Raw genomic sequence first — 11,820 nt, forward strand, 5'->3', positions numbered from 1 at the left:
GTTTGGTTTTGCTGTGGTTCATTAACGTCCACAAACAGATGCTTGTTCTCATAGAAACACCAAAGAAAAACAGCAAAAAAACTGAAGATAATCACTGTTCTTAAATCTAAGCCAGTGAGGCAGTAGGGCCGTGGTCTGAATGAACTGGCAATTCATGCACACTGGGCTACACAGTAACAGCTGAAGGTAATATTAGAAAATAACCATCTAATAAAATTATTTTTAACAACTAAACTTCCACATGCTTATGTGAATAAGCACGTGTAATGGTTTAAATCACTCGTGTGATTTAAACCAATTCCAGTTATATTTTTGCTCTATTTCATCGTAGTCCATCACTGTCCTGTGTAATTATTTTCATTCTCAATTAAACCAGACGGAATATTTCAAATGCGTTTTATTTCATTATTTCCTTTTCCGTTTTCTTTACATTGTATTTTAAAATATACATACAGTAAATACATTAGTATCTTACTATATGTTTATATATTTTGTATATGCTGTTATGGAGAAAAAAATACTGATCTACAGTAATGTGGTTATATTTTCTATACACACCGCGTGAAAAAATATATGCAATAGTATTTTACAGCTATTCTCTGTTTGAGGAGGTAGAATGCTTGCATCAAATAGATTCTCCCACTTTATAAACAGAAAAGCATTACATTGCTTGGAATGTACAGTGTGCCACAAGGGGAGTCAAACTGATCCACTAACACCCTTAAATACTAAACGAGAAGCTTCAGTACCCTTGTTTTAGGTGACACATGAAAAGTTAAACAACAAAAAGAGAACAAGGCTATGTTTTTGACATATTCAGGTACATAATGTTTTAGTTAAAAGTTCTTAAAATAAGATTTAAGATAAAGCCCATTACAGTTCCCATTTGTTAATGGGGGGTGCTCACAGTTGCTATTAAGACTGCGTAACGGGTGTGACAATGTTACGTAACTGAAATAACCTTCAAAAAAATTTTGGGGGGGTATTACACAAAACAGTTTCATTGTAATTCTACTGTAAACATTCCCTCACGAGAGTTAACATTTTAACTTCTGCCACCAGAAAGCACCCTACCAACCACCGTCCTTTTTATTTTTACATTCTCAAAGGACTCTTGACAAACAAGTTTGAACTGAAATTGGTTTTGACATTTGTCGTTTGCCGTAATTCAATCATAAAGATGGGGGGGAGGAAAGACCACGCCTCACTCATAATTGGTCGCGCGTGCCAAAAAATGCGCCGTCATAATCAAGGCAATAAGTTCAAAGCATGTCGCAGAGTAAGACCATAAAAATCTGTGCTTGAAAACCAGCAGAAAGCCACGCAGTCCTTTCACAGATTGTTATTACATTCTGTGGCGTCTTGTCTGTGTGAGGATTCGAGTGATTTGGGCTCAGCGCTAGTTCCAAAGAAAGAGAGGGGAAGTGCAGGTTCGGAGGAAGCTAGTGCATCATCACCGAAACCGCGCCAGGCATCACTACCCATTTCTGTGAAGCCTACAGACAAAGCGCTCATTCTCATCTGCGCGCATGGTCACCCCCCCCCCCACCCCACCCCACCCCCCCTTATTGCTGCTAACTGTTTCATCAGGCGCGAGCCCACGAGAACACACAGGAATTTAGGTGTGCGTTCTCATTGGTCCCATCTGTTCCGGGGTGTGACGTACGTGTCCGTTCGTCGACGCGCTGAGATTCCTTTTCCAGACTGGAGGTATGAAACCGTGTGTCAGACCGCACAAGCCCCGTATGGGGCCCGGCGGTGCGTACGCAAGCGCGCGCAGTAGGGCAGCTCGGAGCACGGAACTCAGAATGTACCGAGTTCATCGCCGGCGCTGTCCTGGGAGAGACAGGGCGTGCGTTTGAGGCACAGCAAGAGACAGCTAATCTCTGCTGGACGGGACCGCACAGGGGGGAAAAAATGGTGGTGAAATGGTAGGCATGCTATAGGGTACCTATGGGCTTCTGACAGTGAGGAAGAGGACGCTCCTCCTCCTCTCTCCCCCCCATGCAGGCTCTGACCTGGGAAGGCCTGTCCAGGCAGTGCTCACACTCCCTCTGGCAGAACATAGCGCGGGCCCAAACACCTTCAAAAATCCCATTTTCACTTCGCCGCCAGAGCACGGGCTCTCAAAACACACGGCTGATAAGAAACGGGGGTCCGGAGCGTCCAGTCCCCACCCCCTGTAGCCTACACGTCTTTATACACCAATCAGAGCACACTTCAAAAAAACAAAGACATTAAAAAAGGTCTTTTCAAACCCTGAAATACAATTCATATATAAAACACATGTATATATATATATATTTGTTATCCAAGCTTAAAATATGTTATGTAGACAGTATAAAATCCATGTCTAAAAATATCCTCTTTTTCAGTACTCAAGTGTGTGTGCTTACATTAGAAAGAAGGTAAGAAATATACAAAAGCGGGACAGCCGAGCTGTGTTAACAGCAGGAGTGCGCGGGAGGGTTACAGCTCAGCACTTTAAGAGGAAGGAGCGTTCACGTACAGTATAGGCCACAGCACACAAAGCATGCTGGGCAATGCGAGAGCAGGCCTTTCAAATCACCAGCGCTGTAAACGCTGAGAAGTAAAACAGTCATGTGACTATCCCCAAGAGCGAATCCAATCAGTCATTTACCCATCAGGACTTGAGGCGGACAAAAGCGCGGTCCTTTTCCGATAGCCCTCGGAGGTCTGGAGCTGCCGTTTGCCCCGTCCAATCGGATTCCACCAGAGACACAGACATCGGCCGTGGACGAGGGTTGCCGACGGCGACCCCTCCGGCCGTGGAGAGATGGGAATGTGCATCCGGCAACTCCCTGTTTACTCGTTTCCCTTTCCTTTCGAAGTGAGAAGCAGCGTGCAGTGGGGTGGGATCCCGGGAGGGGCGGGCATGGAGGTTGCGGGGGGGGGGGGGGGGTCAAGGTCCGGTGGACTCGTACAGGACGGGCGTGGTCAGCGGATCGCCTGGGGGCCGGCTCGCCTTCACTGCAGCAACGCCCCTTTAGTACTGAACATACTCAGACTGAAGGGACTGTGAGGTGAGAGACAGAGGAAGCAGAACGTTAAGCACAGCACTGAGCACTGAGCACGAGCATCAGTCATCCCAGAGAACACCAGCACGATCGCCAACTCAGCGTCTTCCAACTCCATCAAATAAAACGGCTGGGGAAAAGCACTACCTACATTAGAGGGGAAATGGAAAGAACATTGCACTTGCAGAAACAAAACTACAAAACTACACACTAGAAGCAAGACGTATGCATAAACACAATGTATATGAATGCAAATACATAAACATATACATGTAAAATACTTAGAAAGCTTGCGTGCTTAGCTGAACAGTCACTCCACACATTTCACACAGGAGATATTTTATATGTCTGTACTGTTATCGGTACATTTTGTATTTAATGTACTACTGACTTGTCGGCTATGCCTTTTTAACTCTGACTAATGAATTGTATCCGCGCACCTGTTAGATATAATATACATTAATGTGACAACCATTGTGCATGCCAACCAGATGCTGACGGCAGTCTGTGTGTGACCGAAACATCGTATTTTCCAGTCCTTGCACGTATGCGCTTCTGCACGTTCCGTACGAAATAAACTGAGCTTCGTTGTTTCAGCCTCGGTGTTGGGTTTTTACCCGTTTTTTTGGCAGTGTGCAGGTCTTTCTCGTTTCTTCTCACCCTGGAGCGACGGAAATATATAAATGGAAATAAAGCCATAGCTTGTGATGCCTGGCATTGGAGGAGATGGGCTGGAGTGGGCGTGTCTGGGGGATTAGTGGGATGGGCACCAACAGGTGGCAAATAGGGCGGGGAGTGGGGGGGGGGGGGGGGCGTTACTCTACTGCAAAAAGGGAGAGATGGATCAGCCATTGGACCACGACTTTTCCACACTCCACTAATGCAGTTATAATTATTATTGCATTTATATTTGCATTTAAATGACACTCTAATCCAGAGAAAATTATTACTCTTACATAACGCTCATTATTAACACTTATGGAGCTGAGATAACAGCAGCTGTGCAAACAAAATCATTACCGTCAGCGACGCTCTCATTATAATACTGGTTTGATCCCATTTGCATGATCCTGGCAGTTGGGCTGTTTTTTACATGAGGACGATGGAGGCAATGCTGCCAGGCAGTCCTCCCTCGAGCGCTGCGGGGGAGGGGGAGGGGGTGGGGGGGTTGGCGGTACGCAGCTGAGCAGCTCTGCAATTAGACACACGTTCCACTGAAAGCCGCTTTAAGCCCTACTCCTGGGATAGTCGGTCTTCCCAACGCATGATCCAGGGGAAAGACAGCAGGGACAGTGATCCTCCATTCAGACTGGAACACACAGGTAAACCGATGGAATGCGTTCACAGCCGGCTGTCCAGGTCCTTTAGGCCTTTATGGTAATGTGTGACACGGCTGCCGATAATGAAATCAGCCCGTTTATAAATGGAGGACGCATCTGGAGCGCTGCGACTTAAAAGCACTGGACAGCCAGTCCTCCAGAAAGGTCAGAGGCGCGCACACAACGGCATGCACACAGTCCGTTAGACGGACCTGGGACCCGGGATTCAACTGAACAGAACAGGCTCTGCTCAGGAAGCGTTTGCCATGTCCTCAGGCCCCTGTGGATACAGTAAGACAGCAGTGCTTGTGTCTGGTCAGCCAGTAGGGTGCTGATGCATGCAGGCCCAGAGAGCCAGAGGGACTGATGCTCTGCTGGCTTCTTATGACGTGCACTGGCAACATTGGGCCAGGATGGGTCAGGTGACCAGCTTCTCTGCCAGTTCAAAAGCCCTGCAGGAATGCCGCCATCCTGGACCTGAGCCATTGGTCCACGGGCGGGACCAATCACGGCAGGGCACGTCCTGAGTGCCCCTCCCTCCAGGCATCCGTGACTATTCCAGATGTGCGGCTCTAGTACTAACATTAAATCACCTGTTCTATTGTAACTTCCACTGAGACAAAGAACTTTATAAAATTAAATTCTTCAGGAAGAAGAAATGCAGAAAATTCTTTCAAAATGTGTTGGATGAATGGAAAAACGTATGCTGGAATATAAAAAATGTATCAAAAATGGGCAATGATGGAAGAAATCCTGAAAGAAACCTGAACGCGAGTCTGAGCAGTATCCGGGAAGTCTCTCTGAAGACAGACGCAGGGATGCTGAATCTCCAGGGCCCTCGGGCGAACCTCCATGTGGCTAACAGCAGCATTGGAAGGTACGTGTTAGTGTGTTAAAGCATTAAAGCCGGAACCCAGGGAGAGGTTTGCATTACAGTAAGAAATTAAATGTGTGGAAGGCATCTGGCAGCAAACCGAATGCTCAGCACCCCCATTTAAATCCCACCCTGCCAATAAGAGCTCTGCGCTGATGCCTTTCACTTACCATGACTATTTCATTTCCAGGCAGTTTTTTTGCGTTGTTTTTCTGTTTTCTGTTTTTTGTGTATGTTTGTTTTTGCGTGTGTCAGAGAGAGAGGGAGTGTGTGTGTGTGCGTGCGTGCATGTGCGTGTGTGTGTTTGATATCTAAAATATGCTATGAATTCTCACCCTGTCCTGCTCAAAATGTAATGTTAGATATGATTGTAAAGATTTTAATATCTGACAGAGGGATCAGGAACACATGCAAAGGCCAGAGTCCACTTAACACCCTGAATTAGTCTCTCCTTCCCACTGTTACTCAAAGGCAGATCAGTAGGTAAGTGGACATGCGCTGGCTGGAGCTGACTCTCCTAACATTAGAGCTGTGATGTGAGCAGTGTGACGTCCAGGCGCTGGGGACAGCTTTCAGCCGAAGCCCCAGGGACAGGAGCGCTCAGAGTCACAGCCAGAGCACAGCAGAGGTGCAGGGGAGCGTCAGGATTACACACAGAGCAAACCCAGGGACATGTTAGGAGCAGCACACGGAGCAGGGCAAGGCCTTCCCCTTCAGCAAAAACAACCGAGCCAAGAAGGAAAAGCTTTGGCGTGCAGGAGACGAGAGCGTTTTAGAGAGAGGAGAGGAGAGGAGAGGAGAGCGGCAGGGACAGAGGATGCTGCTGTTGCTCGGGGCGCTCACTTACGGGAATGGAGCGGCTGAGGTAGCGCGTGGAGGGCGCGGCCAGCCCAGGGTACCCCGGGGGCCGGTAGTGGGCGAACTCATCGGCCCCCGCCCTCCCCGGGTGGCTGAAGGCCGCGCCTTTGCTGGGGCCGCCGGGGTTGGCGGGGGTCGCCGCGGCGACGACGGCGGCGGCGGCGGAGGAGGGAGGGCTATACTGATTGTTGTTGACCTCATAGTGGTAATTTCGGGCGGGCGGCGGCAGCGGGCCGCCGTTGGCGTAGCCGAGGCCGAAGCCCGTCCGCATCGGGGGCGGGGCGTTGGGAGGAGAGGATGATGGGAAGGAGGGAGCGGGCGGCTTGCCTTTCCCCTGCGCGTCCTCGTCCGCGGCGTACAGGTTGCCTAAAGAGCTGGCTAACCTGGAGTTTATGGAGAAGCTGAAGTGGGGGACACAAACATGGAGGGACAGGCGGCAGGAGGGGAGGGGGGGGCGGGGTCATTAACACACAGATAAGTGCACACGACATCACAGAGACACGATGACCTCACACACACAACCTGACCTGGGCCCGCCCACCCGCTGAGCCCGAGCGAAGGGAGGAGGCCGACACGGCAAACAGACTTCACAGCCAATGCGAACCTGCGAATGTGTCATCACCACATTCTGAGTGGGCGTGAGGAGTGAGCGTGCCTTACAACAGGGCGCCTGATTGGCTGGTTATGCATCGAGGGTTGCCAAAAGCCTTCCTACTTAAAAAACTACGACTGAACATTATCCAGATTTTAACCTATCTTGATCAGGTTTAGGAACAGAACTGCCTTGACCCCTAGAGTTAAGCTTTTAAAGAAATGAGCAGAATTCACATGCAGGGCTAGTTCTGGATGTGTGCAAACAAGCGTTGGGCATACAAGCACTGTTATAAAATGCCACTACCGTCTGACTGACAGACTGACTTCATGAGCTTCGCCAGTCCTGCCTCTGCTGTTCCCTTCCTCGTAGAGAACAGAGCGGCAGTGTGAGTGTTCTGACTGCAAGGGAATGATCCACGCCAAACACGCATACGCACACGCACACACACACACACACACACCACCAACACACCTGCCCTGCCTGCCCCGCCTGCCCATGCACCTGAGCAGCGTCAGAGCAGGGGGAAATCACCCACAGGGAGGAACACCACCAGGGGACTGGGGCCGGGTGACAGAGAGAAGACAGGAGGAAATGGAGAGAAAAAGAGAGAGAGAGAGAGAGGGAGAAAGAAGGGTGGTTACAAGAGAAACTCAGGCAGGATTAAAAAAAGAGACGGCCAGAGTTGAAGTTAAAAAGAGTCTGAGTTAAAAAGAAGATAGTGACAGTTTCAAGGATAGCTAGAAAGTGAAGGGAGGAAAACGACGTTTCTGGGAGGACAGCATGCAGGGGAACAGAGGAGGGAGAGAGAGAGGGCAGGGAGGGACGGAGGACAGGAAGCGAGTGACCGTCGCTCACCTCTTGAGGTTGGAGGCGGAGGAGGGCGGGCGGGCGATCCTCTTGGCGGTGGCGGACGCGGAGGGGGGCACTTTGGAGGACTTGAGGGGGGAGATGGAGCCGGGGCCAGGCACCGCCGGGTTCATCCTGCTGCAGGAGCAGAGAGCAGCACGTGTGAGCCACCCAGCACCACCAGCTGCTTTTCACCCAGGACCAGCAACCCTGTCTGTTTCTCACTCACTAATCCACACTTACCCAGGACCAGCAGCTCTCTCTGCTGCATTCCTTGCTCTGACCAGCCCTATCAGCAGAGGTCAGGAGGCCACGTACCGACAGCGCACGAGGAACGCATCAGAAATGCACAATGCCAGGCTGCTGCTTCCCACTCCGCAGCCCGCAAGCCCAGCTGGCACAGACAGGAGCTGGAGGAAGACCTTTCATGTGCAGCTTGAGCAAACAGACTGCGGGTGTCCACTTACACCGGCAGGGGTCAATAAAGAGGTGGGCGCCTGGACGGAGTCACCCCGGCCAATTGATACTCTCCCATCCTGGCCGACACTGCGGCCAATCACGAGTCGCCCTGCGCGGCTGCAGGCCGCGGTCGCCACGGGCGCAGTCTCGCCTCGTGACTTGTCTTTCAGACGGACCGTTTGGTTTCCGTGACGCACTGCGGCGCAGGCCGAGCTCGGCGAGGCTTTGTTCCGTAAGACACACACAAGGGAGCGGCCAGGCGTGGAGCAGCACGCGCGCCTCCCACGCTAGTCTCCGGCTCTGAAAGGGGAGCAGGCAGGCACGCGAGAAACAAACAGCCTTAAAGAAATAAAAAACGTGTAACGGGGGGGGAAAGACAAAAGAGCGGAGCGGTGCTTCTAACAGGCACTACTCCACAGCTCTTAACAAAGAAGCAGCGAGCGTCGACCTCGCGCGGCGATTCAAAAGCCTCACCTCTGTGAGGGGGGCGGGGGGGGAGAAGTGGGAGGAGAGCCGAGTACAACGGGCCACTTTACTTAGCGCTCTTCATGGGAAATTAATCAAGAGCTGCACGTTAGCGCGGAGACGGAGGCGCATTTGCATGCCCTCCACGCGCGCACAAAGAGGGCCCGTTTCCAGCACTTGGGAGACGCGGCCGCTTCTCCACGTGAATCCGTCTCGAGATGACTGATGCGCACGGACTGTTTATCCACGAGGAGGATTCTCTTCAGAAGGGTCCTAATTATTTATTTTTATATTGCTTATTTCTGCATCCCGTCGCGAACACCATCCGGACCGAGAACAGCAGTGTGAACCAACGGGCTCCGGACGGTATAAAAAAAATCCGAACGCAAGCAGCCACCGGAGGACCATCGCCAAACAACATGGAGGCCAGCAGACCTCTCTGCAGGCTCAACACAGAGCTGGATGCTCTAAAGATTGGGAGACAGGACAAGCCTTGATGGGCACGATGGCCTGTTCTTATGAAGCATGGAGCACAAACAGCACGGTTTAAAAAGTACCTGAAAGGCTGCGATGGAGACCTGGTGTGCATCTTCATGTCCTCCAGCCTGAAAGAGACACCAGGGCGTTAGGCATCAGAACACACACACACAACAGCAGCAGCAGCAACTTTCCGGCAACGTTCTCACACTGCAGGTGTCCTGAGTTAATTACTGCAGTCATCAGTTTTACTTCTGTTTGAGAAGTTTTTTTTTGTCACTGAAGCAATGCTGACGCGCGCGCGCATTGGGCAGGGACACGTTTGGGTGCGCTCTCTGGAGACCGGAGGAACGCCAGGTCCCTTAACGGCAGAGCGAATCACCGCAGCACAGCCTCCTGAGTGAGCGAGCGCTAGGAGAGGAACAGCAGATAACAAAGGAGCAGAGCACTCCAAACCCCCCCGGTCCTTATGTCGGGCCGGTGCAGGGGGGGGGAACAAAACCGGCCTCCTTCGCACGTCTGCGGGTCGCTTTGCCAAGGAAACCCATCAAGGAACGAACCGTTGCCATGCCAACCCATTCAAGCCCGGACCAGACCTGTTCCCACTGCCCTGTTTTTTCCTCGTCTCATTTTCATTTTTGGCTGCTTAATGTCAAAGAGCTGTGCAGTAGTGCTCGCGGTTCCGAAATCTTCCCCGTTCGCTTCTGCGTCAGCCAATCAGCAGCGGGGCTCGAACAATAAGGCGAGCGGTTCATTCCCTTCTAGGCGTCCTCATTGCTAATGCGCCAAAGAGGGTGAGAGCAGCTTACGATATCACAAAGCCCTCCCCCTCCCCCCCCCACCCGCTCCCCGACCCCCCCCCCACCCGCTCCCCGAACCCCCTCAATGGTTTCTGCTTCTCATCTTGTTAACACTTCACACAAGAAAAGACAGAATTTGTAAGCGGGGCTTCTCGGTTACTAACTGAAAGGGAGCAAAGGCGGAAGGTGCAGAGGTTTTGGCGCGGACACACACGCGCGCGGCAGCCGGCCTGCAGTACCTCAGAGCTCCAGTGGTGGCGGAGCGGGGCTGCCTCCGCCCCTTTAAGGCGCGCAGTTTGTCTCCCTGAGTCATGCACATCCCGTTCTCCCCGTAGTCATTCTGCAACACACAGGAAACAAACACACAGGAAACATCACTCAGCCCGCCCCAGATAAGGCCCTCCAGCACGTTTCACACACCCGCCACGCGAGGACGGCACACTCAGAGCGCAGGACGTGTGTGTGTGACCTGCCGTGCAATCTCAGTCCACGCTGTCTGCCGCCCATTTTCTACAAATTTAGCATCAAAAGCGCAAAGTATATATTTAATATTTAATATAATACTTTTTCAGGCACAGTTTCAATACTTCATGAAGGCGTGGGCGATAAAAAACTGCAGGATATAAAAATGCTAAATCTGGCATATGCCTTTTCATGCAAATAAAAAAACTTGCTAAACATATGAATTTTAAAATAAACTACCAAAAACTTCATTTAATAATCATGCCTCAAGATTACTTTGTTCATTTAACATACTAGTGGAAACTATAGTGATGTATCGTATTGTATAGTATAGCATATCGCCCGTACGTGTGAGAACATGTGATAGGATCTGGGGAATGGCTGGGGTGAATGGAAACGAGGAGAGGCCGCTGCGTGGGCTGGTCACCGCGCGGCTGTGGTCTCAGACGCGCAGGCCAGAGCAGATGAAAGCCTATCCGTCTCAGCCTGCTAATGAGCGCCGGTCCTGTGGGCCTCCCACACGGAGCCAGCGGGAGCTCGTTTAGACCGGCCTTTAACGAGCGGGGGCCGCTTTACAGGGGGGGCACAGGGCAGCGTGCAGAGCCAGCTCGCTCTGCCTCTCTCTCTCTCTCTCTCTGTCTCTCTCTCTGTCTCTGTCTCTGTCTCTGTCTCTGTCTCTCTCTCTCTCTGTCTCTCTCTCTCTCTCTGTCTCTCTCTCTCTCTGTCTCTCTCTCTCTCTCTCTCTCTCTCTCTCTCTCTCTCTCTCTCTCTCTCTCTCTCTCTCTCTCTCTCTCTCTCTCTCTCTCTCTGTCCCTCTCTCTCTCTCTCTCTCTCTCTCTTTTCTGCCTGTGGTTAGTTTTCTCTTTATGTTGCTTGTATATTATTTTTAATACAGTAATAGTACAGTAATTTGAAGTGGTTGAACAATGTCCCAATAAAAGGGGTTTTAAATCTCTCTCTCTCTCTCACAAACCAGCGTGAGCTCAGCGATCACACCTGCCTCTGACGAAGCCCTCGCAAAACTCAGGGTGAAAAATCATCAGCTACGGTACAGGCATGCATTTCAGTGTGTTTGGCTCAGTACATTTTCTCTCGTCGAGTTCTCTCCCTTGCGCTCATGCGCACATCGTTTCCAGGTGGCCAAAACGTCCACGCGTTTCCAATTTAGGCTCAGCACTTTCGGTATGAAGCGCTGCATTCCCGGCGCCCCTCAACCCGAAACTGCAGATAAGAGCGGGACGGCGTCAGACGGCCCTGCTTTATGTCCGTCACCATGTACGTTTTTTTTTTTTTTGTTTTTTTTCAAGGAGGGAAGTTACGATCGACGGCGACGTGATTCACCGCAGCGTCGGCCGGCCGTGAGATAGCGGCGGTATGCTACCGCCGGCGGCTGGCCTCGGCACGGCGCGGTAATGCCTGAGGCGTCACGTGACCGAAACCCCAGCGGCTCTCCGCCGTTTCTCGATGGAGGCGCGCCGACGCGTGAGGCGGCTCGGGCGACGTACCCACGTACGCGGGGCTCAGAGCGGCGTCGGGCGGCTCCAGAGCCGAACTCGTCTTCAAAGAGGACCTTGTGAACGGGAGAGGGACGTCGTGTCGTATAGAAGGGTGCCCTTCATCAGACCCC

The 11,820-nt window shown here is 51.5% G+C and overlaps 1 protein-coding gene across 9 annotated transcripts in view; it reads right to left on the reverse strand.

Annotated features, from left to right (window-relative positions):
- Window positions 1-392: 392 nt before the first annotated feature.
- cdc14ab (cell division cycle 14Ab) overlaps window positions 393-11,820 on the reverse strand; it is a 49,342-nt gene continuing 37,914 nt past the window's right edge. For 2 of the 9 annotated variants that reach the window (XM_035414021.1, XM_035414018.1), the window contains exons 12-16: window positions 9,971-10,071; window positions 9,012-9,059; window positions 7,540-7,665; window positions 6,079-6,490; window positions 393-3,037 (exon numbers count right to left, since the gene is read on the reverse strand). In XM_035414021.1, coding sequence (XP_035269912.1) covers window positions 3,008-3,037; window positions 6,079-6,490; window positions 7,540-7,665; window positions 9,012-9,059; window positions 9,971-10,071 — 717 coding nt within the window. In that variant the 3' untranslated portion in view covers window positions 393-3,007. Of the gene's footprint in view, window positions 3,038-4,188; window positions 6,491-7,155; window positions 7,242-7,539; window positions 7,669-9,011; window positions 9,060-9,970; window positions 10,072-11,820 lie in introns of those variants that run through there. The other 7 variants (XM_035414016.1, XM_035414015.1, XM_035414014.1 and 4 more) reach the window with 5 other exon arrangements.

Source organism: Anguilla anguilla, chromosome 4 (assembly GCF_013347855.1).
Source record: "Anguilla anguilla isolate fAngAng1 chromosome 4, fAngAng1.pri, whole genome shotgun sequence".
In the NCBI taxonomy this organism is placed as follows: Eukaryota; Metazoa; Chordata; class Actinopteri; order Anguilliformes; family Anguillidae; genus Anguilla; species Anguilla anguilla.